This window comes from Musa acuminata, chromosome BXJ3-2 (assembly GCF_036884655.1).
Source record: "Musa acuminata AAA Group cultivar baxijiao chromosome BXJ3-2, Cavendish_Baxijiao_AAA, whole genome shotgun sequence".
NCBI classification, from domain to species: domain Eukaryota; kingdom Viridiplantae; phylum Streptophyta; class Magnoliopsida; order Zingiberales; family Musaceae; genus Musa; species Musa acuminata.
This window is the reverse complement of record NC_088350.1, coordinates 32,053,483-32,078,556: the sequence shown is the minus strand read 5'-3', so window position 1 is coordinate 32,078,556 and position 25,074 is coordinate 32,053,483. Positions and strand designations below refer to the sequence as shown.

Sequence of the window (25,074 nt, the reverse complement as noted above, 5' to 3'; positions counted from 1 at the left end):
TTGCCATCTATGAGAGACAATTATGCACCTATATACAGCAATATATACTTTCCATTGTACATCAGACCGTGTCCAGTACAATAGCAAATGAACTTCATACTCAGATGAATTCTTTCTCATTTTAGTTACTTCTTAACTATTTAGGGATACTAGTACTTAAGCATTACTGACAATTGAAATGGTAATTTATGCTTGTGTGGCTATTTGATGAAAAATTGGAATTACATTATAGGGATAAAATGTAGCGTTTCAGATTTGGTACTCCTATTTCATATTACTCTGAGAGTTTAGAGGGCATATTATTCCTGGCTCATCTGTTTAGTGTGTCATTTTGGTTAAATATTGCCTTTGACACCGGAGAAATATTGTCTCAATTTATTCATTTTTCAGATAACACATGTTTTCATAGCAATGGACTTGCCAGCAGATAATTCCTAGAAGCAGCAGTTGTGGGCTTTGTGATGGTTATGGAGATGAAGAATCACTAAGAATTTAAAGTTCAACCTACATACTGAAACCATTTTTCAACAGCAAAAGACATTTTAAATTTAAGAGAACATTTTTGCAAGGATTACTGTAACATAGTTTGCAGAGGGATGGTATTTACTGGTTCAACAGGTTCCCCGGACATGCATCAGGGTAAACTAAGCGGTACAGGGTTGGTATCATATAGGTACGATACTGCTCGGTATGGGGAGGTATAGGCTCTGTGCTGAGCAGTTTCTTTTGTTCAGTCGTTTTTTAGATTTTTTTTTTTGAAACTCAATATGTACTGGTATACAAACACTTGGTGCATCAGTATGCTACCGGTCCGAGTCTTGACTGGTACAATATGGAATTGTGAACTTAATGCAACAGTCTAAAGTATTTCAAGAACATTCTGAAATGAACCTGTGGGTGATGTTAAACTCCAAAAGTTGGAGTTAGAAACAGTGGTGCTAAAAGAAATTGTTGCATAAGCTAGCTCTTGAGGTAGAGACCCAAAGAAAACATTAATTCTTGTAATTAAAGTAATGCACATTTTACTCTTTCATATTATGTACCCTATGTGTTCCATGTTTGTTGCTTGGCTGGTTTAAAAGGAAGGTAAGTTACTTTTGTTTTGCTACCAATGGAGGCAAGTGATATGCCTAATAGCAAGAGTCTTAGTAACTAGTAAGAGGTAGGATAATATTCAGTACAATTTGGAGGGAGTAACAGATTTTAAAATCAGAATTGACAGATATCATGGTCTTGTGAGAATACTGAATAGAAGAGCATGAGTTGGAATTAAGGTTTAAAATACTGCCAGTATCAATTGGTATGAAATGGTACTTGCTAATCTGCCAGACCATCAGGATGCAAATTGGGTGATATTGTTCATTTAGGATAGATATCGGTTGTACCATCCAATAACCTCATCATATTGGGTTTACCTATGCAGTAAACAAACTAGTACCAAATTGCATTGAGCAGTACGTTTACTATCCATAACCAGTACCTTTTTTTTAAATTTTTTTGAAGTAGTTGTCTCGTTTGTACTTTTCTTCTTTTTTATTCTCTCTCTCTCACACTCCCTTTTTATATTTCCTTTCTCTGGTGCGCTCTCTCCCCTCGTCCTTTGCCTCCATGCTACTTCGTTGTTGCCACCTCCTTCGCCTCATCACTGCCTTCTTGTCCTCCTTGCTTGTCTCTTACCAGTACACCTCTGCATCCCCCTCTTCTTCTTCGTCCACCACCTTCCCCCTTCTTCTTTTCCTTCTCCTCCCTCTCCGCTGTTCTTCCTCCTCCACCTCCTCCTTTTCGTTCTCTTTTCCTTGTCCTCCCGCTTCCTTCCCTCTTTCTCTATGGTCTAGATGTATCAGTATCGTATCAATCTGTTCACCAATAGATATCAGCACCAAACTGAGATTTCGAACCTTGGTTGGAATGTTGCCTACAATTTGGTAATTTGCAAAAAGATTTCATTTTTGTTTACATGGGTGTGATAATAACATGTTGGCATGCTACAATTGTTGGCCAATATTTATCGGCATTAACCCTTTTCCTGACAAGAGTTGTGTTTGCACACCATTAGCATATGACATGATGCAAATCCGTGTGCTAGAATCATTCTGGCACTATACCTATTTGCCATAATAGACCAGCATGGCCAGCACATACACACATTAATATGCTCCTACAAGGTGGACAAGAAACACATATTACTATCTGTGTATTAAGTGTTAACCACTTCAAATTGCATGAGACCACCAATGTAAATTTCTTCCAAGAAAGACTGCATTATTTGATGGATGACTTTACCAACATGGTGCCTTCATAGTTGTTAAGTGTGCATGAGAAATGAACTCGTTTCTGTGAGTTCAGTTCAGTTTGTTGTATGGTTCTTTTGGGTTGAGTTTTATGGATCACCTGCATGTAGAATTCAGTAGTAACTCAAAATTGAATTACAATCATATCCACTCATATTAACTTTTGTCATTATTGACCTGGATTTAGGTTGTTTTTCTTGTAATTATTGTTTGTTCAAGAACCATGGTTTTGTCTATCTAGTGGTGGTACTAGCTATTTGTTATGTTTGCTTCAGACTGGACAGTCTTGTGGGTTTATTTGGTGCTGGATGCCAACCAAGTTCCACGAGTGATCCCTTTGGTTTGAGAAGAATATCTTATGGGCTAGTAAGTCATGTATTTATATGTTATTTTAATAGACAAGATATCATCTGTTTATTTTTCATTTTCAGGTGCAGATACTAGTGGAGAATAACAAGAACTTGTACTTAGAAGATGCTTTGAGATTGGTAGCAGATATCCAACCGATAGAAATAGACGGCAGTGTCATTACTGATGTAATTCAGTGTTATTCTTGATTGTTACTTCTTGTCAAAGCATGTATCGTTTTCTTGCAACATTATTTATTGCCTTGTTCTTCAGGTACTAAAATTCGTCACAAGGAGATTGGAACAACTTCTTGTAAGTATCATTTCCACATGACATAATTTTGTCATTGAGTTGCATTCTTTATATACTGAACTTTACTTTATAGATAGTTATGCTTGGATCAATGTTCTTTAGTAATAACCTCTCATGCCATAGAGATGTATGATCTTTGATTCTGTATTAGTTTATTTTGCTACTTTTCTATGTTTGATGTGGCATGGTAGGATAGTTGTTTGGGATAGAAACCAAGTGTTCAGTAAGGTTTGCTGTACCGCCCAAGTTGGTATGGTATGGATGGCACATATTGATCTGATGGGCGACTAAGATGTGGATTGCCTAAGTTCCTTTGCCCCAACGTATCATTTGTTGGTACACTGGTATGGAGCAGTATGTACCGTACCAGCTGATCGACACAAGAAGTCGAACCTTGGTGTTCGGCACAACAATCTGTCTTTATTTTGCTGGATTTATCAACAACTTTAATGTGAAATTTTATCCCTCTCAATGGAACAAGTTGGCAATTTGCTACCATTTCTCAAATAAATAAGTAATAATAATAACCTTTTCTCCTCCTCCGCCTTCTGTGTCATTGTTGCTGCTGCCTCCTCGTACCGGCACAGGTCCCTGCCATGGCCACCTCCTCCTCAACCTGAAAATCATAGTGATCAAGTAATATCAGCAAAGTGCATAATTGTGATATCAGAACAGTCATTGTGCTTCTTAGTCCTCGAATAATGTTGGCATATTTTCCAACCAAAACAATTCAAGAGTCAACAGCAAACAGAAAGAGGAGAGAGTGCTTCATTCTTTCTTAAGCCTCCCCTATGTCAGATGTCATTATCCATTATCACAGATGACAGATTTAAGTAAGACAGCCTAACAAATGTACACAACTCTCATTGAAACATCTACATTCTGTTTTTCAAAGTGACATGAAATGGTGATCACCAACATATTTTTGAAAATGAAAACAGAATAAAAAATGTTTGATACTGCCTAAGCAATTTTCTGTGTGTTTATATGATGGGAAGCAAATATGTTTTACTCTCAACATACATGTGTATGGACATTCAATCTGCAAAATGCATGGTTTTCTTTGGAAATTTATGAGATTAATTGTCTCTTGCCAGGTGGATAAGGGTATAAGTCCAGAAATAGTCCGTTCAGTGCTTTCAGAGCGTGCAAATTGGCCTTGTCTGGCTGCACAGTCAGCCATTGAAGTAAGCGATATTTAGTCACTGTTCTTTTTTAGAATATTGTTTTCTCTACTATGCAATTGCTGTCATCATGAATTGTGTCACCTTTTCCTTTTTTATTGGTGGCGGGAATGGAGTGGTGTAATACCACACATAAAATTTTGCATGTCCAAGGAATTACTAGGAAAGGTTATTTTGCAATTTAAACTCAATAATGGAATCTGATTTGCAGCTGTCTAAAATTGTGATTCTAGATAATTTGTTGTCTGACAAATTATTTTTGGTTTATTTGTAGAAAAATATTCGCGTGGCATAGGAGTTTTATTTAATTTAACAATGTGCTAAGAGTTCCTGTAATTAGTTCAGGTAGGTCTCCATATGTTAAGCACCATAGGCACTATATATGAACAGAATGTTGGTATCCTGTATGCTTCTCTTTCGTTGTTGAATGTCCAATTCCTTGTGAATTGCAAGGAATGACCCTTGATATTAATTTCAATCTTTAAACTACTTTTGTATCTCTTCTTAGTTACTTCTCTTCCTCTTAATTTCAATAACTCGTCTATCTTTCTGTTCTTCACTGGAATAAGCTTACAGCATTTAGGCATCACATTTTGAGGATGATAGATAATTTATTGAAGGAAATGACAATTTTATGCTCTTCGGAAGAAAGAGGAGGCAGAGATAGCTCTAAAACTCTCTGGATTGAACATCTCCGAAAACAGCATTATTCCATCTTCTAATAGATGATTACTTGAAGTGTTTATCTGTCACATAGTGGAACTTTTGCTGTCAATCCATGTGTCAGTCTCTTATGATGCTGCCAACTGAAATTATGGCATGATTTGGACAACTAGATGCAAAACCAATCAATGCTATTTTTATTTGCAAGATAAATTATTTACACAATTTTTTTTGGTCCAAACAAGTGGAGGTCACATCTGTTCAGATCAATGCAACTTGCATAAGTTGGACTTTGGGATTTTTCTTTTTTTTTTTGTATTTTAAAGGCAGTACATGGTAATGAGAGATAAGCTGATAGCTATCTGGTATTCCAAAATGAGAGCAGATTTTATGCAAGTGCATGCCGTTCTGGAGACATGTACAATATCAAGTCACAGAATTTGAGATAAAACACTGAGATCACAACAGAATGAATAAATCGAGGGATTACAACGTAAAATTATTTGAAATTCTACATATGTATTCTGCTCAAGGGATCTGAACAATCGCTTAAAGTCATGACTTCGATAAAACACAGAACAGGGTTTAGACTTTAGAGTGTTGTTTTTCATTTTGTCAGAAAAAGAAATTCTTAACACAATTAAGTATGCATACAGAATTGACATTTTTTGTGTTGCAAAAGTTGAGATAGTACACATTGCTCTTTGCTGTAAATATTTGGTCAAGTATACGGGAAACATATATATCCTTGTACTCAATACATGACTTTGCTCATGCATAGATGGCAAAATTATTTGCTTCCATAGAATTAGCACCATTACAGAACTCTGTCGGTATTTCATGTTTTAGAGCTTGTATTCCTTGCATTGCTCTGATCATCCCCGTAGGCTTCTGATATATATAGTGGAACTATTCTTAAGGCATATTCTTTCGAGTTTGAACAGCCAATTATCTTTAAGTACTTTCAAAATATCATTTAACGACTTCAACTTAAGATTTTAATTTATTTGGTTTTAGGTAAATAATTGCCAGTTTATCTTTGTTGACGTCAAATGCAGATGGAGGCCTTGTCCAAAGGCGATATATTTTCAAAAGTGGTTCAAGCATACTCAAGGCCGACAAGAATTATTCGTGGAAAGAATGTTGATTCTAGTTTTGAGGTAATTATATAAATATTTCTATACAAAGTCTCCTTTGTCTTGCTCCTGATCTAATTAGATATTAATATTATCTTCATTTAAATTCCAAAACCTTCTCTTGTTTCATTCTATATTTAAATATCCTTATATTATCTAGCAAGGTTTTCCTTACTGGTCCATATTGGTGTATTGACCGGTTGTCGGTAAGATACATACCGAGCTGTACCGAGTCGTACTGAGTATACTGACACATGGTGCATGGGGGCGTACCAATATACCGCCTATATCGGTCTCTTATCAGATCAGTACATACTGCCCATATCGAGCAGTATGCCATGGTACGATGAACCTTATTATCTAGTACTAGTAAATTTTTCTTCTATCTTTTCTCTCTTTAATTTTTTTCCAAAAGATGTCTAGTACCATCAATCTATGTTGATTCATCAAACTTTCATTAAATATGACTTTATAATCCGTCCACATAAATCACTATCTTTTTGGCAAGGTGATATGATTGCTCTTATATGTAATCAAAAGTCATCTCTCTAAATATTTAAACATGTATGGCTCTCACATCTGATCAGTTATACTAGCATCTAGATTTTTTTTCTTCTAGTAAAAGATCATAGTCTTAACCGAAGTTTAAAATCTTGGTCTGATGCTAATATCAATCAGTGGCAGGTACGAATCAATGTACCAACATCCGGCAAAGGTCATTCCTTCCAAACTAGAGAGGAAGAGGGGAGGAGGAGAAGAGGAGGGAGTAGGAACAGGATTAGAGGAGGGGGGGCCAAAAAGGAGATATACTGGTAGGAGACAGCGATCTGGATGTGAAGTAGGTGGCAACAATGCAATGGAAAGGAAGAAAAGGTGAGATATATATATATATATATACTAAGAAGTAAAGAACTACTGGGCAATTAGTAGTACCACCCGGTATAGTTTAGTATTGGTTTGCTTACTGCCCCATGAGCTTGATACAATGAGCTTACTAAGCGATCTAGCCTACACCACACCAAATCACCCTGTATAGTTTGATGTCATATCCCTTGTGCGGTGAGCTCAAGACCATGAGCCTATCGAGAGGTTGGTTGTAGGGGGCTGTAAATACCAGCCAGTATTAGAAGGTAACTGCATTATTTTAAAACTTGGTCTTAACAATTCATCGTGCAGGTCCAAATCAATGGCATCTATGACTTAATAAGACTCATTAACCCCTTTACTGGTTGATTAGATATCCGGGGCTAATGCAGTGGAGCAATCAAATGACCAGATAGGCCTGTGGCCTTCACCTGTCAGTTTAAAATAACGAGCTCATGCACCAACAGTTTCAGGATTGATTAGAACTCTGAGGTCCTCAAGCTTAATAGCCCGAGCCCAAAGGCCTCAAGCCAATGCCAGTCCAAGCTTGTGCTTTAAATTCTGAAAGGGTACAACATGTCCTGCTTAAAACTTCAGCTATTTGCAGGGCATTAAGAGGCTTTAATTGGGTCTGACTGAGATTGTTATAAAAATAATTAGTTTCTATATGCTTGTTCTCTTTACATGATATAGTCTACATCCTATATTCCATTTACCATATTTCATCTTCGGTTCTTTTATTTTTATTTTGCTCTCACATACTTCTATCAACTTATTGTGCAATTAAGCTTATTTCACCTAGCAATAGTGCCACTACTTTGTATATATTCGTATTTTTAAATTGGAGCTCTTCTTAATTGATCATTATTTTATATTTGTTTTATAAACTTCTGAAGTGCAACGTAGCGCTGCTGCTTATATGGAGAAGTTTTCAGTTTTCTATTAAAAGCAAATGCCACTGATGTCAAAAGTAGAAGTTTAAAAAGTAGAACTAACAATCAAAGGTTTTGGCAATTAGTTTTTGTTGTGTTTGTTATGCTGCCAACTGAAGCACAGCCACCTGACCTCAACTTGTTGAATAGGTAAGCGAGGCTGCATTCGAAAGGAATGAAGAACTAGCTTTGTGGAGTGCCTACTTGGAAGTTACATCTAAGGTTCACCATGGTAATTTCAATTCTTTAAAATTTTGAATATTGTAGTACCCGGCTACCTGCATTGCACTTGCTTTTGTTAATGTTATGCTGGTTTTGTTTGCCATTTGCTTGTCTTCTAGGTATCAGCATGGATAGTTTTTTTCAAGCTTCTTTGCTATTGCTACAACCACTTGAAGATTTCTTTGACAATGTCTTTGTGATGGTGGTAAGTGTTCTGTTATCTTTGGCACTAACTTTGTCAGCATTTCTGATGCATGAATTACATATGTCATTTAAATACGATGAGATGGCAATTATGTTTTCCAGTATGTTCAACAATTGTCATGAAATTATGATCTATTGTATGTATTTTGTTTAATCCTTAATCGGTTATTATCATTTACATCGTTTGCATAGTACTTTAGATTTGATTCTGTAGTGTGAGCCAACGGCAGTGATTTCATGGCAAAAGATGTGCAAATACCTTTCTAAGATGGTATCTGTGATGAGGCATGCCCTTGTGCATAATGGTATAGGCCAAAATTTAAGCCATATGTTGGCACATCTGTTTCAAGTCAACATGGCACATTCTGATACCTTTCTGGCATATATGTTTCAACCTGTTTAAGCATGTACTTGGCATGACAATCCTTGGTGTCAGCCTCATCAGGACTTATCATCTTGTCAAATGTGTGATTTATTTGATGAATTTTCTTCTACTTGGATATTGCAGGCATGCATCTTGTCAAACTTGTATTTATCAACTTTCAATCAATTGCATGTGGGTATAGAATAAATTAGAAGATTATATTATAGCAAATATCCACCATGATTTCAATCATCCATACTCGCTGAAAAGCTTTTATATTTTTTCTGGTTTGTAATTAAATTTTAATTGGTTATAGTTATGCATAAAATAAAAAACTTGACAAATATAAAAAGAAAACATTTATTACAAAGTTAATCTCGGTATATTAATTCTTTATTACTTGCATTTCATTTCCATTCTCAATATTTGTTTTATTAAGTATCATTATCATTCCTCCCTCAAAATGGTGTCCATTTCATTTGTCCATAACTAGGATCACGTACCCATCCTTGTTTTTGGTCCTGCATATTTCTATTCATCAAAATTTTCAATATTCTTTATAACTGATATTTAGCTCATCTTAAGCTTGAACTTATAGTGACTTGTAGTACGAGTGGACAATGGCAGATAGCCAAGTCATTATTTAATAGTACGTCGCCATGTTGGACTTCCCCATCATGAGTCAACCTTCTCCATTCCATCATGTAATCACAGACAGGAAATAAATAAGTCTCTCAGATAGGGTAAACCTACCTTTTTCGATATATGGAGATGCAATGCTCTACACCTCTTGGTGGTCTTAAACATCACAAACCACCCATGAAGGTTTAAATTAATTATTTCTTGTTGGATGTAGTACTTAGATTGAGAATCTGAACAACCCTATTGAACCAACATGATCTGGTCTGCAGAGCTTTTACTTGCATCTCAAAAGTTTAATACTAGGTCAAGAAATAGACGAATAATTTCATATCACCATATTAGTTCAACTAAACTAAAAGCTTAATCCACTCTTTTTCTTTTTTTCCTTTCTTTTTCCATGTCCTTCCCTGATAATGCAAGTAGGTATCAAGGTGTCTTTACCAGAATATGCTTGCTGAACACTTATTTCAGTTTCCTTTTTTAGCAGCGCATGTGGTCTATTTCGTTCTTTATTTTCTTTAATTTTGTTGCTGTTTATGCATGCATAGGAGGATGAAACAATCAAGAACAACAGGCTTGCAATTCTCAAGAAAATCGCAGATCTACCAAAAGGAATAGCAGATCTCTCAGTTTTGCCTGGGTTTTAGATTGCCCCACTCCCTTGATTCTCCTCACTCCGTGTGATGTACAGAACCAGAGAAATGTTCAATATTTGTCGCCTGGTGATGTTGGGCAACTACTGAGAAATTTTTCCATGTAAAGGCTTTGTGATTTCTTGGCTCTGTAATTGTATACACAACTATAAATTGAGTTACGCCAATGTAAAAATTGCCAAATGTAAATTATCTACAATCAAAGTTCAATTCAAATTATTTATTTGGTCTCGACTCCAAACCTCTGAAAGGAAAAACAGATACTGTAGTTATTGTGCTGCATTCTCTTGCAGTTGGCTTATTGGGATTACGAACCCGATTTCATCCAATTTTATGCGTCTGCACCATACCCTTGCGTTTAATTTTGTGTCAGGTCATAACCCATGATGAAATAGAATAAAAAAAACAAAGAGTAGCTTCTCGTTTGTAAGAAACTTGGGCAAATTGGTGGATTTAGTGAATCATGTGAACGAAGAAAATTACTGGGATATTTTCTAGTCAAAGAATTGAGGAAAAAATTAATATTATTAGTTCTATCAAAGACTCCTTCAGTACTTAATTCTTTTAAAACAAAAATCAAGGGAAGGGGAATGAAAGCATTATCCAATGAATATAGGTGTTTTGGACACAAAAAAAGAAATCTTAAATACATCACACAAATCGCCATCATAATAATGAATAATGAATTTTATATATATATATATATATATATATATATATATATATATATATATATATATATATATATATATATATAAGTGCCTTTTTGTCACGTGATAGACAGACTATTTTACCCCTGCCTCACCGCCGGATCGAGCACAGCCTTCGCTCGCACGTCACCCGTAATTTTTTAGCAGGTCCCTCCGTCGGTCCACTGGACCCATCGGAGGGATAGCCTCCACGGCCATCGCCGTCGCTCGCAACCCTCGTCGCCGTCAACTGCGGGCGATGAAGGAGGGGGGACGGCCCACCCTCGCCCCCAACCTCCGTCGTTGGTTGCGGAGGGGCTGTGCAACCTCCTCGCATCCCCTGCTTGCCGTCGACCGCTGGCGACGAAGTCGCGGGCGTGCCCTTGCCGTCGCCAACGGCTGCTGGCGAGGACGGAGGTGTGGCGGCCCGCCCTCGCCCGCAACCTCTGTCGCTGGTCGCGGAGGCTGCTCCTCCATCGCTGGTTCAGTGGGGATCTGACAGGAGCCCGTCAGATCCTGGTCGCGGAGGCTGCGCCTCCTCTCTCTCTCTCTCTCGCCCGTCAGGACCTCTGTAGGTTTACCTATTTAATTTTCCCTTTTTTGAATGTTTCAAAAAGAAAATTCCCCTTTTTGAGATTTTCTTGCTCATAAGTTAGCAAGAAAGAAATTATATTTAATCTATTAAAGACAAAAACAAATGAATGAACTAATACATTTCCTTTTTATTTATTAATCTTTCTTTTCTTGAGTTATTCTACAAGGAATATGGGAATTCACTGAAGTCGGAAATGACCATAGTTTATTCTTGCCACATTTTCTCTGGTAATCTAGCTTTGACTCGTCAATAGATTCATGTAAAACATCTGTCCTTCAGGTCAAAGTTTATAGCCATTGTCAGATCAGTGTGATCACACGTTTTAGAGAGCGGTGAATGAATGAGTATTCAATGTGACCTTTATTGTTGTCTATCTTGAATTGTGCCACAAACTCGAGATATACACTTGACTTTCTATTCCATATCACATCATCAGATTCATGTGTCCTCCTCCAGCCAGAATGATTCACAGTTCTTCCATGGCAATGCAAAATTGAGTTAACTTGGCAATGCTTTTGGCTTTAAAATATCAGACTAAAAATTTTAATTTTATATTCTTCGGTCAATTCAATGAAAAAAATCATTTTTTTTCTCGATTGAAGAAAGAAATCTTTCTGCACGAGTGACAAACTATTGCTTAAAAAGGATAAAATGCTCATCATATATGACCGACGGTGGCCGCCAGTTCGGAACCGAGGATCAATAACCCACTGCTCGTCTCTAAACCGGATCGATTCTTCTGAACCGTTTGTTCCGAACCGGCAGAAGAAACTGACACCGCCACTCCCTTCCTTCTCTTGTTAGTCCCCACCAATGGCGTCTCCGTCGCCTTCCTCTTCGCTGCAGCGTCCTGCGAGCTGACGAGGAGGGGGAAGTTTAGCAGCGCGCGAGAGCCACGGATGCGGAACGCCGCGCGGTCGTAGGCCATCGCCGCCGCCTCCGCGGTCTCGAAGGTCCCCAGCCACAACCTCGCCCCATTCCTCCCCGGGTCCCTGATCTCCGCCGCGTACTTCCCCCACGGCCGCTGCCTTACCCCCCTGTAGTTCCTCCCCCTTTCGCGCGCTGTGCGTTGCGGCGGCGCAACTTCGGTCACGGCATTGGGCGGCTCATTGCTGCTACCGCCATCGGCACCCGACGTTATCGTGGTGGTGGTGAGCTCTTCTTCGAGGAGATAGCGGCGGATGATCTCGAGGTAAGTCAGGTCGGGGTGCATTTCCATTCTCTGGGCCGGTGGGAGCAATAGAACGGGAGGAGGAGAGGGAGAGATCGATGGATGTGCTCGCGTAAGTACATGGGAGGGTGGGGGATGGGGTGGGAAGGAGATATAAGAGGAAGGAGAGGTAAGTAAGGTTCATGCATCTCTCATTCGTTCTCACGTTCGTCGATGCTTCCTTGGCAGCGACGGTTGCACGTGCATAATTTGCATGAGCGAAAGATCTATTAAACTATTTGTGTAACGACATTACGTTTGACGGAAGCTTTCTCGTGGCTGCGATTCGTCTTCAATCAGTCAACGGTCCAACATTGTTTCCTGGGAATGGGTTGGGTCGAGCCAGGTCAGAAGTCCGTCGATTTGGCTCAAGTTAAGATGGATAGCGTGCTTCATCTGAGTCCAACCCACTGAGTTAACCGGTAAATACTTGATCGCGAGTCTGAGTTCAATCGAGTTGTATAAATTAATTGGGTTCGGCCGGAGAAAGTGAACGTGGATTAGGGTCGCATGGCATGAACGAGACACCTTTTTTTCTCCCTGGATCCCATATAGGATTTGACACAGTCAAGTCTTCTAATCATGACGATGATCAGTTGAAAATTTTGAAGCATGAACAAAATAGTGCAAGTACTGCGGATTTCATTTTGCTTTAAAGGTTGTCATGACAATCACTATATTTCTTTTAATTAGACTTCTCTAATATTTTAATTTTTTAAATTTTAAAATTTATATTAAAATCTCTATAATTATAAAAGTGAAACACTTAATTTTGCTTATCCTAACGTTATTGACTTTATTAATAATAGATAATAATTGACTTTATTAATAAAGTCTCTAATACTTTATTTACTGCGAAACATACAGCAAGTGCATGAATGACATAAAAATAATAGATAAAATAATAATTTTAATGATGGTAACATATGGTGACACCATGGGTGGCTGTTGTGGTGATGGTCGATGACAACGATGCAGTGGTCGATATTATCGATGCCGATCCAAACATCAACAATGAGAAGACAAAGGCAAAGCGATGAGGTATCCGCGTCAAAGTCGAAGGAGGAAGAGGAGGGAGGTGAGCTATCTGTGTCGGCACTGCACCGCTCTACCTCCTCTTTCTCCTCCGATGCCACTCTCCATCTACGTCGGAGCCAAAGGAGAAAGAGAATGTAAATGAGACATCTACATCAGCAATGTATTCAAATCCTTGAACGATTGCTTCGTCGAGTGGCATTGTAGATTCAATCATTCAAAAAAGGAGTGATGGGCAACGATAATGAGAGAGAGGTTGCGAGCAAGCTTGGCGAAAAGGCACACTTAATTTATGCTCTTAAGCTTTAGCTAACGTGTGAACGATACATACACCCCGGTCACAACAGCATGGTGGTAACCTACTTTCGGAACAACTTCGCCCACGATCATAGGGTATTCGATTGGACGACGAGAATTAATCATCGCATAAAATGGAGGCCTAAAGAGTACAAATTCGATAGTGGGAGAGATAATAAACCCTCATCCTCCTTCTCGCTCACCTTCGGCGCCGTGGTGGTGGGGAGAGTATCAGAAAGATGGCGGCAACGGATACAACAAGCGAGACAACAAAGAAACGATAAATCATCGCATTGTGGTTAGCCTTCCGAATGGGAATTGTCATTTTGCCTAGGATTTCGAGATCAATCGATCGTATCCTCTTTGCTTCACCTGCTTCGTCTTCCTCTTCCCTTCTTATCATTGGTGATGTAGATTCCTCACGTACCTCCTCTTTCTCCTCCGGCCCCAATGCAGAGTGACGCTAGAAGAGGAAGAGGAGATAGAGTGGCACGATGCCGACGTAGATGCCTCACCTTTCTCCTTTTCCTCCTCCGATGTCGACGTAGATGTCTCACCGCTCTGCTTGCTCTTCATCCTCTTCATCAATGTTCGGCTATATATTGATAAGGCCGACCACTACATCGTCACCGACCACCATCACAACAACCACTCACAATGTCATCGTCCGCCACCATCATTGAAACTATATTTTGACCCATTATTTTTATGTCATTCATCCGTTAGTAAAGTCGATGATATTATGATAAATAAAATTAAATATTTTATTTTACTTTTATAACTATATGATATTAATCTATAATTAGCCCGAATGACATGGCACTATGTAGGTTTGTTAAAAAGCTAAGGATAGACCGATATGCAGCGTCAAATTCTCTTTCTATTTTTTCAGGCAATTTTTTCCCGTATTCTATTTTTTTTTTTTCTCTTTTTAAGTTTGCAGGATTAATAATTCCCGTTTGCACGTGTCTTATTAAAGATGAGGAAGAAGTAATTTCCAAACATATTTAGAAAAACTCTATTTGAGTTAAGGAAAGAAATCTAAGCGACTTGGTTGATTTAGCTGATGGCATACTTATCCGCCATAAAATGATGTTTGTGGCGGCGGGCGGACCTCGAAATAAAACGTACTAATCCGCTTTTTCATGGTACACTACAGAATAGAATTGGTGAGACAGTACAATCTTTTCATATCCATTGAATGGACGGTGCGTGAACAACCAAGACACTTCACATTTGTGTCTGTTATCATGAAACCTCACGTTTCATATGAAAATTGTGAGATCCCACAATTGACGCAGCACATTTATTGGTTAACAAATGAAATCATCAAAATATTACTTTCCACTGCATTTATATTTTCGTTACCAACTACAACTGATACATTCAGTGATGTGCGTAAATCAAAATTTGCAAGCAGAAACGAACAAATGTTTCACCAAATCCACTATTCTAATCATCAATATCTTGCGTGGTAACAGAAAGGGGTTCCCGGACACAATTAAACAAAATGAGAATTACAGCTGACCAGGAATTTTTCCAATAACCAATTTGAGAAGCATTCTGTGTGTACAAATACTTCTTGTAATCTGAATGAAATCCAAACTTATTCTAACAATATCTTTGCAATGGATTATAAATGAATAACATACAAATATTTGCAATGAGCTTCATGTACAAGAAAATTTATCGCCTGGTCTTCTGTAGTGCATTTAGTTCCTTGTAAAAGAGATCATAGTTTCATATGGCCAAGGCCTCCTTTGAAGGAACCATACAAGGGCCTCGATCTTCTGAAGCTAAATATGTCTTTGATTTGACAAACTTTGTGTGTATCGGCTTCCTGGACTACCTTTTTGTACTCAGCAGTGTGGAGGCCACCATAGACTTGCACACTTAGTGTTTTTCTTTGTGGTGCATCAACTTTGACATATGTACTGAAAAAATCTAACAGTTCTTCCTTGCTAAGCTCTCTTAATGCTGCAACCTGTAATTTGTCAGATAATTATGCAGAATTAGACAAGTCAAATAGCAAAATAGTCATCTAATGATGTAATCTCAAGCCTTTACCTCAGCCTCTCTTCTGTCGAACTTCAGAGTTCCATCAACAATTTCCCTCCAATAAAAAGCAGACTCCTCCCGCAAGTTCTTGTGTTTCTCAAGTTTCATATCAATGAGTGCATTAACATTGCTCTGAGATTTTTTGTTTGAACTGTTAGTCCTCAAATTGATCACAGACATCATAATTTGATATTCTATACTCAACATATTAGGAACCCTAGATACAAAATACAATGAAGAAAATTGGTTGCCATGAAAGCATCAGGGAAACATTGGAAAAGGATTTTCATGAGAGGAGATTTTTTTTTGGTAGAAACATAGAGCTTTGCAAAATATTTTCAGAAAAAGAAGCTATTATGAGAAAACTACCTATTCAAGGTTCAATTCTTACCCACCTGGTGGAAATCTGTTCTTGCAAAAAAGCTTCCAAAGTCAGCACTATTTCTCCCAGAGAATGATTTTTCTTTTTTGAAGGACCCTGATGTGATTTCTTTCTGTTTGGAACTCTTTTATCCCCTACTTTCCGGCATACCAAATAAGGCCACAATTTATAGAAGCTTATGATCTAGAAAAGAGAGGGATCCAGGTACTATTCCATTGTAAACTGGCTTCTGAAACAAGCCTTTATCCTGGACTTTGTCCCTTGATCAACAGGACCGAACATCTATCACTAACAGCAGGCCCCACAGCTTAAATATAGCATGCTTCGGAGATGTTCTTTGTTTCTATCTCCTATTAATTTCTAAACAGATTTTTATGCCCATATTTCATGCTAGCTTGAAATGCTTGTGTAAATCTAGGGCTAGATCATTCAAGTAGTCAATTTCATTTTCTTAATCTCTTAAACTTTCTTAAATTATTTTCACTCGCATCTCTTTTTTTATCGCATTTTCACTCTCCTAAACTCAACAAAGCTATAATTTGTGGATTGGATTAAATTTAGAAGACTAATTTGAGAGGATTAAGAGGATGAACATTCTAATCAAGCGGTATGTATTCTCTTTCTAATTTTTTATTGATTTATGAGATGATTAAGCATATTCCATGTGGTGTATGACTTAATGTTAAATATGTTGTTTGATATATTTTTTATGATAGAATAGTGTTAATTAGGAAGTAATTAAGGTCTTTAATATTGTGATTAGTATGTTTAATATTTATTTTTCGAAATTAGACAATTAATAGGTTAAATCTTTATATTATAAGCATATTAAGGATTGGATCATATGTTTGTGATTTTATAATAGGTTTAATTAGGTTTTAATTAACTTTTTTAATACTATAATTAATAGTTTTAATGATGATTTAATAAAAAAATTGATCGATATTGGATCAATCTACATTATTTTTGCTAAAATTATACTAAATTTATATTTATTTCTAACTTAAAAACCCTAATCTAACTTTTTTTTTATTTTTCAAGTATTTTTGAAGATTTTTTTGATGATTTTGAGCATACCATCGGTACGCCCCAGTATACCGTCGATACGCCTCAGTACATGGTGGTGGTTTATTATCAAATTAATCCTATGTCAAGCATCTGTATACTACAAACATTTTGTTGATAAAAAATCATGCACAACAGAAACAAAGGTTATCCTCTCTTGTCTTAATAGAGAAAAATAATGTCAGAATTTGGATTAACTAGCATAAAGTAATATATTTTGGTAAAATTAGTACAGAATTCAAACAAATATGCAAATGCAAATTAAAAAATTCAAAATCTTGTGAGCAATTTCTACAGAATTAGAATTTAACTTCTTATATATTTTGAATAACAGAATTGCATTCCTAACCTCTAACAGCATGTATTACAATTAGCTATAAACACGATGAACTAAAGCAAAAGCCCAGAACTAGTGACACAGTCAAGTCAAAGTCCCTAAGCAAGATAAATTTAAAATCGCCAGGAAAAAAGTACTGGTGACCAACCTTGTATTCTTCATTAGTCATTTCATAAAGTTTACTTTCAAACATCTCCAGAAAAGCATTGACTCTACCATCAAGATATGCTGGATCCTGAAAAGTCAAAAATAAGTTAAATCTAAAAGTAAAAAAAATATGTATATCAGAAAGTGTTATTGAGGTTCACCTTTATTGTAGATTGAATTATGATCTGCACTCCCCTAACTCCAGAGTCATTCCTAAGTATGTGATATTTAGAGTTAGCCACACATGTTGAATCTACATAGGAGTGGAAAAAGAATTTCCACATACCTTTGCACAAGTGCAGTTATATAACCAAGTTGCTCAACTGATCGAAGCTGATGGAATGCTGCTTGCTTGGCAATTAGAGCAAAAAGCTGAAGTTTAACATTTAACTTGATATCATCTTGATGAACCTGCACATAATGACCTGATATTAACCAATTATCCTACAAAAATGTTATAATCACAAGAGACGATATTGTGATATCCCAAATAATTCCAATTTAACAGTCAGAGGGATGTTTTGGTGGTATTAGGCAAGAGTACTCACTGCTAATAATACAGGCTTTAATTTTTGTAACATTTTGGGTTGTGGTCAAAAGCCAGTAATATCACAGCTTCTGTACATGTGTGGCATAACAAGCCATGTAGTAATAAATTGTACCAGAGTGAACATAACATTACACATGCAATAAGTGGAAATAAGTGGAATGGGTCTTGTCGTTGTACATAAAGTAAAATGGACACTCTACCAATCAAGTTTTTTAATTCCAGGTATCTATCGTCAGATAGCTTTTTTCTCACTAGAATGGTGGATAAAGTAATTAAGAATTGTAAGGTTATACCTGAAGGCTCAACGAATCAATGCAGGTTGATAGTATTAGATATTTGCTAAGAAAATGAAGAAAGAAAAAGACCCTAGATTTACTAGGCCTGGATGGTGACATTTTAAAGATAATAATATAAGAATTTCAAAAATAAGATGGATAAAGAGGACGATCAAAACTTAGACAAGGATAACATTGAGATTACAAGAATAAGGGTGATATCCAAACTTATGAGAATGATAATAAGATTAGGAGCTTAATAATTGGAGAATCTAAAGATACAAAAGATGTAATCTAAAAGATTATGCTTTAAAGACTAGCAAAAAAAAGTAAATGTGACAAAAAAATCTAAAAATACTTCAAATATAAAAAGAGGCCAAAAGAGCTTCTAGTATGGTAGGATATAAGGATTATGATAATTTTTACAACAAGTTTGATACTAAGGATGGCAAAAATGATACCTATCAAATTGCAAAAAAGAAAGCTCAAAAATTTAGGTAATATTAGATGTATTAAAGATGAAGAAAAAAAATGCTTATTAATGATAATGAAATTAAGAAAAGATTGAGAAATTAATTTTATAAATTATTTAATGAACATTCTATAAATGAATTAGCTTTAAAGATGGAAAAGAGTGATAGGTTTAGTAATCACAAATTAGTACAGAAAATTAGACCAAGTGAGGTAAAGCAAAAAAGCTTAAAGGAGGTGAAAATAAGTAAGAGTGTGGGACATAGTGGTATTTTTATTGAGGTTTGAAAGAGTTTAAAAGACCAAGAAATAGCTTGCTGGCAAGCTTATTCAATTAAATTATGAGTTTCATAAAGATGCATGATGAATAGAGGATTGTTATAAGATAGTTGGTAGAGGCATCAGGAATTCTATGGGATCATTGGGTATTGTGAGATAGTTGCTATACGGGTCAAAGTGTTATAAGATAGTTGTTATAACAACAATGCTATACAGTGAAGTCACCGGGCGTCCAGGCACTCACCTAGGCGGCCGGGCGAGGCGAGGCCCGAGTGCCCGCCTATTGGACAGGGTAGACGACTTGACTCAGGTGCGACCCAGGCGCTGGGCGGGCTGATCACCCGCCTAGTTCAACTCAGGCTAGGTCGAAACTGAGTTGAACCAAAATACTTATATGGTTCAATTAAACCATGTATCTATCAAAGAAACCACCACCCACGAGTGGCCTAACGCAGAAGTCCTTTCCCCAGTGCATTTCTCATGGCAGCAGAGTTCCTCCCATTGGAAAACGACGATAGCAACGACAGCGATGGTGTCTTCCTCCAGTGGCAGCGTCTTCTTCCCTTCCCTCCAGATATATCTCTCTTTCTCCCCCTCCCTCCTCCCTCCTACCTCTGTCACGTTCACCACAGCCCTCCTAAGTTCACCATCGCAACCCTCCTACATTCACCACAGCCCCCCGTCTCCCCCCTCTTCCCCAATCTCTCTTCCCTCTTCCTCGTTCATCACAGCCCTCCTACCGTCCTACGTTCCTCGCTCTTCGCTCATTTTTGATGTGTCAAATTTGAAGAATATGGAAATTGGAATTGTTTCTTTGGATGTTTTTATGCTTGAGTTTTGGATTTTTTTTCATGAAATTTCTAGAGGTTATGTTTTCTACCTGATGAATCGGTTTGGAATTCAGTTTTGCAAAAATCAGGTATGGATGCAACGAGTGTTTGTTGCCTATTGTTGATTGGGTGGAAAGCTTTTAGCAGAAATAGCATTTGAGCATTCCCACATAAAGTGGGTCTGTGCATTAGTTTGTATGATTTCCTTGGACACCTGATGTTGTTCCAACAACATTAGGATGTACTGTGCATGCATAAGATACAACTTTATGCATGTAAAGTTGAGAACAGCAGCTGCCTGCTGTAGTGAATAGTACCTGCCTTCTGTAGTGAACAGCAGCTGCCTTATTTGCCATAGTGAATCAGTAAAATGTCAATTATTATTCCTCTTGCTGTAGTTAAAGTTGCACATCTTATTTTGTTTTGTCATTTTTGTTATTGGATATGGACAATGTAGTTTGGTACTTTAAATGAATACAAGTTTGATGTGTTATTTTAGTTTTAGTCCTTTTTTATTAATCATGATATATAATTTTTAAATTATAATATTTGATAGCGTCTCACTTCACTCAAGCAAGCGCCTAGCGCCTCGAGCATTTTGAGACCATGAAGCATAGTACTTTTGACTACACTAATGCCATATGGGTCCAAGTGTTGAATAATTAAGAAATAAGTTTTTATTACTTTGATGAGAATATTAAGATTGATTTGTGGAGTTATCAGAAAAGATAAAAAAAATAAATAAAGAGAGGAAAATAAATGTTTTTATCTATGATCAATTAGATATTGAAGATACGTTCATGCATAGAGTTACAAGGAAAGATAGGAAAATATATGTTTTAATTTGTGATTAATTCGATATCGCTTCAACAGAAGATAAAATGAGTCAGAATTATTGATTTTAGTATGGTAAAGACATGTGCTAAGATCTACAGATTCGTAAGAGATAAATAAAAACTTCAGATTCTTAACTAAGAAAATGATTCTTCACATATCTAAATAGCAATAAAAGATCCATCTAGTTGACAACAAATAGTTGGGTCTTCATGGCTTTACTATTGTTGTTATTGGATATGGATAGGTTCTAGCTCGTATTGGTATGAATCCAAGCCAATACATACCAAGTTTAGAAAAAAAAGCCAAAAAAATGCAGAAAAAGAGAAAAAGATGCAGTTTAGTTGGCTTTGTTTAGAATGACCCATACTAAATTTTCACAATCTAGTTTTGAGTATTTTATCCAAAACAAGTCTGAAGCCTTAATACAGTGAGATTGGCAACTTGAAACTTTCATCTCTTTGAACCATTTTTTCTCTCATCTATACCCAACTTTCATGAAAACATATGGAAAATCAGGATTTACTCCATAATCTGAAAACCAAAGAGATGAAGAAGACCTAACATCATAGATGTAAAAAAATTTTCACATATGCTGAATGCACATACATATATCACCATAATTAGGGTCTTCTTCCCCAAGCACCAGATGGATTTTAGGCAACATAAGCTAATTTTATGAGGGCTCTAAATTTAGCCAGCTGACAGTATTGCAATACATCAACTATACGGGACAAAATGAATACAAGAGACTGCAAAGCTTCTCTCTTTTCCTACGATTAAGTTTCTTGTGTACAAATAATATAACTTCAAATTTTCAAGGCAACGTAGCAAAGCTGCAGGCTTATTACAAATAGCATGATTGAAGTAAAAAGAAAAAGAAAGCAAAAGCAGAATAAGAAAAAAGAAACAACATGAGAGGTCTGAGAAATGACTGCACAAAAACATCAAATAAAGATAGCTTAACAGGCAGTAATCCTTAAGCTTCCTAAAAGTTTCCTAAAATCATTACTTATAAGTGCACGATCAAAAAATTGTCAAAAAGTCATCCTGAAATCATCCCCATCACAAGTCGGACTTACTCCACTGTAACTGAATCCAATTATGAGTTGAGGAAAATGGGTTAGCCTGAAAGATAGGCCAATGAGAATGTGAATATGAAGAGTCCAGGGGTACCGCAACAGAATAAGATCAAATTTATTTAAAGGCAACCCCACTAGGATGAAACATCCACATGTCATCCAGCCTTTTTTAATAGAATTGCCTATGAATTTTTAGTCTTAAAAAGTGGTTTAATGTGAACAAGAATTTTTATATTGATCAAGGTTTGTAATTTCATGCGCTGATAGCGTACCAATCAGGGCTCGGACAAGTATCGTACCAGTCCGTGCAGCGTACCTAAAAGAAAAAGAAAAGACAAAAAGTCTGGTACATTGCCTGTACCACCTTATAGAGGTACAAGCCTTATATCATATACGCCACCCAGTTTACTCTGATCCACGTACCGGTGCGCTGTCGTATCGACCTTGATTTTGATCAATTTGTATAATATGACCTGTTAATGGCTTTAATGTTCATAAAATAACTATATTCTGAAATTGCAACATGTTCTATTTTCAATGATGTGGATGGCTTACATTGCAACAATCGGTGACAAGCAGTAAATGTGATGCTTCCACAGAATAGAAAATGCAACAGAAGCAGAATCTGCAACTATAGTCATTAGGTTCTCATTTTATCTTTCATTTTTATCATGATTTCCCTCTTCTCTTTTCTCTCGTTCTGCTCCTCGCCTCCTCCCTTCATTTTTGTCATTTGAGGCTATCAAATAGGTTATAATATGTCAATTTTGGCCAACTCCAGTTAAGTTCAATTAGTTCTAGCTGACTCCAATTGTTTTTTTACTGTAAGGACAAAAAACAGGCCACAATATGATCAGCCTTGCACAATAAGAATAAGGATCAAGCTTATGGGTACTGAATCAGCTAATAACATGAATTATGGATAGACATGCCTTGCATGTGTTAGAACCAGTCAAGCACTCATGTCCAACAAAGCTAATCCTTTTTCAATAATATTAGTGAAAGATACTTCAATACTATTGCAGTACTTAAACAGTTGATATTTAAAAAGGAAAATTATCTATAAATGTTTCACATTTGTGATTAAAGGTAAGGAAAGTATCACTGTATGAGATAACAACATTTTAAACATGATGAAACAAAGAAGTGCACCTGAATATAGTGGACTAGGGCAGAATTCTCATCCTTCTCATTCAAGACTTCAATGGGGTAATAGTAACATAAACCTCGCTCAAGTTTTATGACTCTGTTTGTCAGATGCTGTGATGGGAAAAGAGGTTTGCACTTGGGATGAGTAGACTTGAACAATATATCTTCAATATGCTGAACTATTGAATCTGCTTCATTTGGCTCAATGTTTCCTGCAATAGTTAACATGGAACAAGAAAATTACATGGTACAACTTTTAAGTTCACTTATTCAGCAATGCTAACCTGCAATATAGAATTCTAAGAAGGTCTTCTCCAGCATGATGGTTGAGAATTGTGCAAGATGATTTGCTTCAAGATGTGGTAGGACTTCAAGTTTATCACTCCAAGGCCAGGTGTGGTCCTCTAGTAACAATGAACAATGGTACAATGCTTGCTTATATGGCTGTTGAAACTTAAAATTTTGATACTCCTTGATAACAGATTCCTGATAAATATATAAAAAAGACAAGTTTTGTTGGGGAACAATCGAGTGACTAAATCAGCTATGACATAAACCACAAAGGTGTAAACTTTATCATTTACTGAAATAGCATGAAAGATGAAAATAGGAGCAAGAAAGAAATATGAGAGAGAATGGATCTTTTTACATAAAATTATTCAATGATCATCTAAAATATGTTAGTAACAATTATATTTGATAAAAAAACTATCAGCACCTTTTTAATTAGCAGTTACATGTACACTTATGGTAAAAAGATTTTGAATATTTCAGGTCATTTTAAGGGAAAATATGCAAGGAAACCAATGAGAATCTTATAGAATAACAGTAGTGACACAATGTTGTTGAAATTTTATTATTTTTCAAGTAACATTATAGAACTGTCCAACTTATTTCACTAAAAACATGAAAAACAAAAGAGAGAACAAAGAATAGAAGATGTGTTTCAAAGGCACATAGAATTCCCAAAATTAGTCAGTATTCTCTATGCAACATCAATTCTCCATTCTAAGAGGCTTATAATCAACTTCTCAATAGTGAAGTCAGCAGAAGTTATACCTTCTCAAAAGATACACTTATCCTTTGCTTTCCAAATCTCTTAGAATATGAAAGTAACAACCCATCCCAGGTAAACTTGTGACTTAGCTTCATTTTTATTCTTGTCCAATTAAACACCAGCTTCTTTAGCTTTAAGGGGGTAACACACATTCTAAGTTCTGGCAGGAGCGCTTCTTTCATGATGCAAACTAGGTAAACAACCTATCTCATTCATGCATACCCGCAGATCACAAGTTGCACCAGACCTTAAGCATTTCTTAACCACCATATATACAGAATGGATTTTCCTTTCAAAGCAGTCAATATGAATTACATAGCTTTGGTTGAAGCAATGCATTGAAAGGATTTCACGAAAAGTACAAACTCCGGCAGAACTAAGAAATTTATACAACGATGCAGTACTGAACTCTCCCAAAGTTGCAATTTCCAATGGATGCATTCCATATCCTTCGAGAGAAGCACATTCTTTAAACTATTTGAATGCATGAGAATCCACTGAATTGTCCTTCCTCCATGTATAAGGACAATTGATGGCACTTTTATCCCACAAGCTAAAAACTAACATGTCTAATTCTTAGCTGACAATGGTGTTTGAAGGATAGGCACCATATGCCAAGGCACCGCAACTGAGATACATCCATCTCTATCCGAGTGCCAGTAAAATAGGCAAACTATTGCAATTATTGAAGGCAAACCAAATCAGAACCCAATGCCATAGTCCACAAGGCTCCAAAAATGGGAGAACTGGGATTGTCATCCATGTTTTTCCACAAAGGCTTCATTTTTCTGATATACTTATTTCAAAAAGCAAAGGAGATTTCTGCCATAGATTAGCCTTCCTAGCCATTAGCCAAAAGAGCATGATTGAATTCCTTTATACTGAGAACTCTTAAGCACCCCAAGCCTGCTAATTCA

General features: G+C 36.7%; 3 protein-coding genes across 15 annotated transcripts in view; 1 reads left to right on the top strand and 2 right to left on the bottom strand.

Moving 5' to 3' along the window:
• Positions 1–10,047, top strand: part of LOC103975259 (glycine--tRNA ligase, chloroplastic/mitochondrial 2) — a 59,664-nt gene extending 49,617 nt beyond the window's left edge. For 6 of the 13 annotated variants that reach the window (XM_065139594.1, XM_009390172.3, XM_018819493.2 and 3 more), the window contains 8 exons: positions 2,567–2,657; positions 2,723–2,827; positions 2,913–2,951; positions 4,049–4,138; positions 5,857–5,958; positions 7,881–7,962; positions 8,072–8,157; positions 9,711–10,047. In XM_065139594.1, coding sequence (XP_064995666.1) covers positions 2,567–2,657; positions 2,723–2,827; positions 2,913–2,951; positions 4,049–4,138; positions 5,857–5,958; positions 7,881–7,962; positions 8,072–8,157; positions 9,711–9,809 — 694 coding nt within the window. In that variant the 3' untranslated portion in view covers positions 9,810–10,047. Of the gene's footprint in view, positions 1–2,566; positions 2,658–2,722; positions 2,828–2,912; positions 2,952–4,048; positions 4,139–4,409; positions 4,481–5,856; positions 5,959–6,094; positions 6,276–6,612; positions 6,808–7,880; positions 7,963–8,071; positions 8,158–9,710 lie in introns of those variants that run through there. The other 7 variants (XR_010494490.1, XR_010494489.1, XR_010494491.1 and 4 more) reach the window with 7 other exon arrangements.
• A 1,710-nt stretch (positions 10,048–11,757) lies between these two features.
• LOC135631606 (ethylene-responsive transcription factor 2-like) lies at positions 11,758–12,318 on the bottom strand. Its single transcript, XM_065139344.1, has one exon. It carries the CDS (start codon positions 12,316–12,318, stop codon positions 11,758–11,760), a length of 561 nt encoding a protein of 186 aa, XP_064995416.1.
• Positions 12,319–15,158: 2,840 nt separating this feature from the next.
• Positions 15,159–25,074, bottom strand: part of LOC135631733 (insulin-degrading enzyme-like 1, peroxisomal) — a 50,399-nt gene continuing 40,483 nt past the window's right edge. The window contains exons 20-26 of the mRNA XM_065139548.1: positions 23,385–23,586; positions 23,104–23,312; positions 17,917–18,041; positions 17,792–17,843; positions 17,632–17,718; positions 15,709–15,831; positions 15,159–15,625 (exon numbers count right to left, since the gene is read on the bottom strand). Coding sequence (XP_064995620.1) covers positions 15,374–15,625; positions 15,709–15,831; positions 17,632–17,718; positions 17,792–17,843; positions 17,917–18,041; positions 23,104–23,312; positions 23,385–23,586 — 1,050 coding nt within the window. The 3' untranslated portion in view covers positions 15,159–15,373. The remainder of the gene's footprint in view (positions 15,626–15,708; positions 15,832–17,631; positions 17,719–17,791; positions 17,844–17,916; positions 18,042–23,103; positions 23,313–23,384; positions 23,587–25,074) is intronic.

Excerpts from the sequence above, each read along its gene's own strand:
- LOC135631606 (XM_065139344.1), bottom strand. The coding sequence starts at position 12,318 with ATGGAAATGCACCCCGACCTGACTTACCTCGAGATCATCCGCCGCTAT.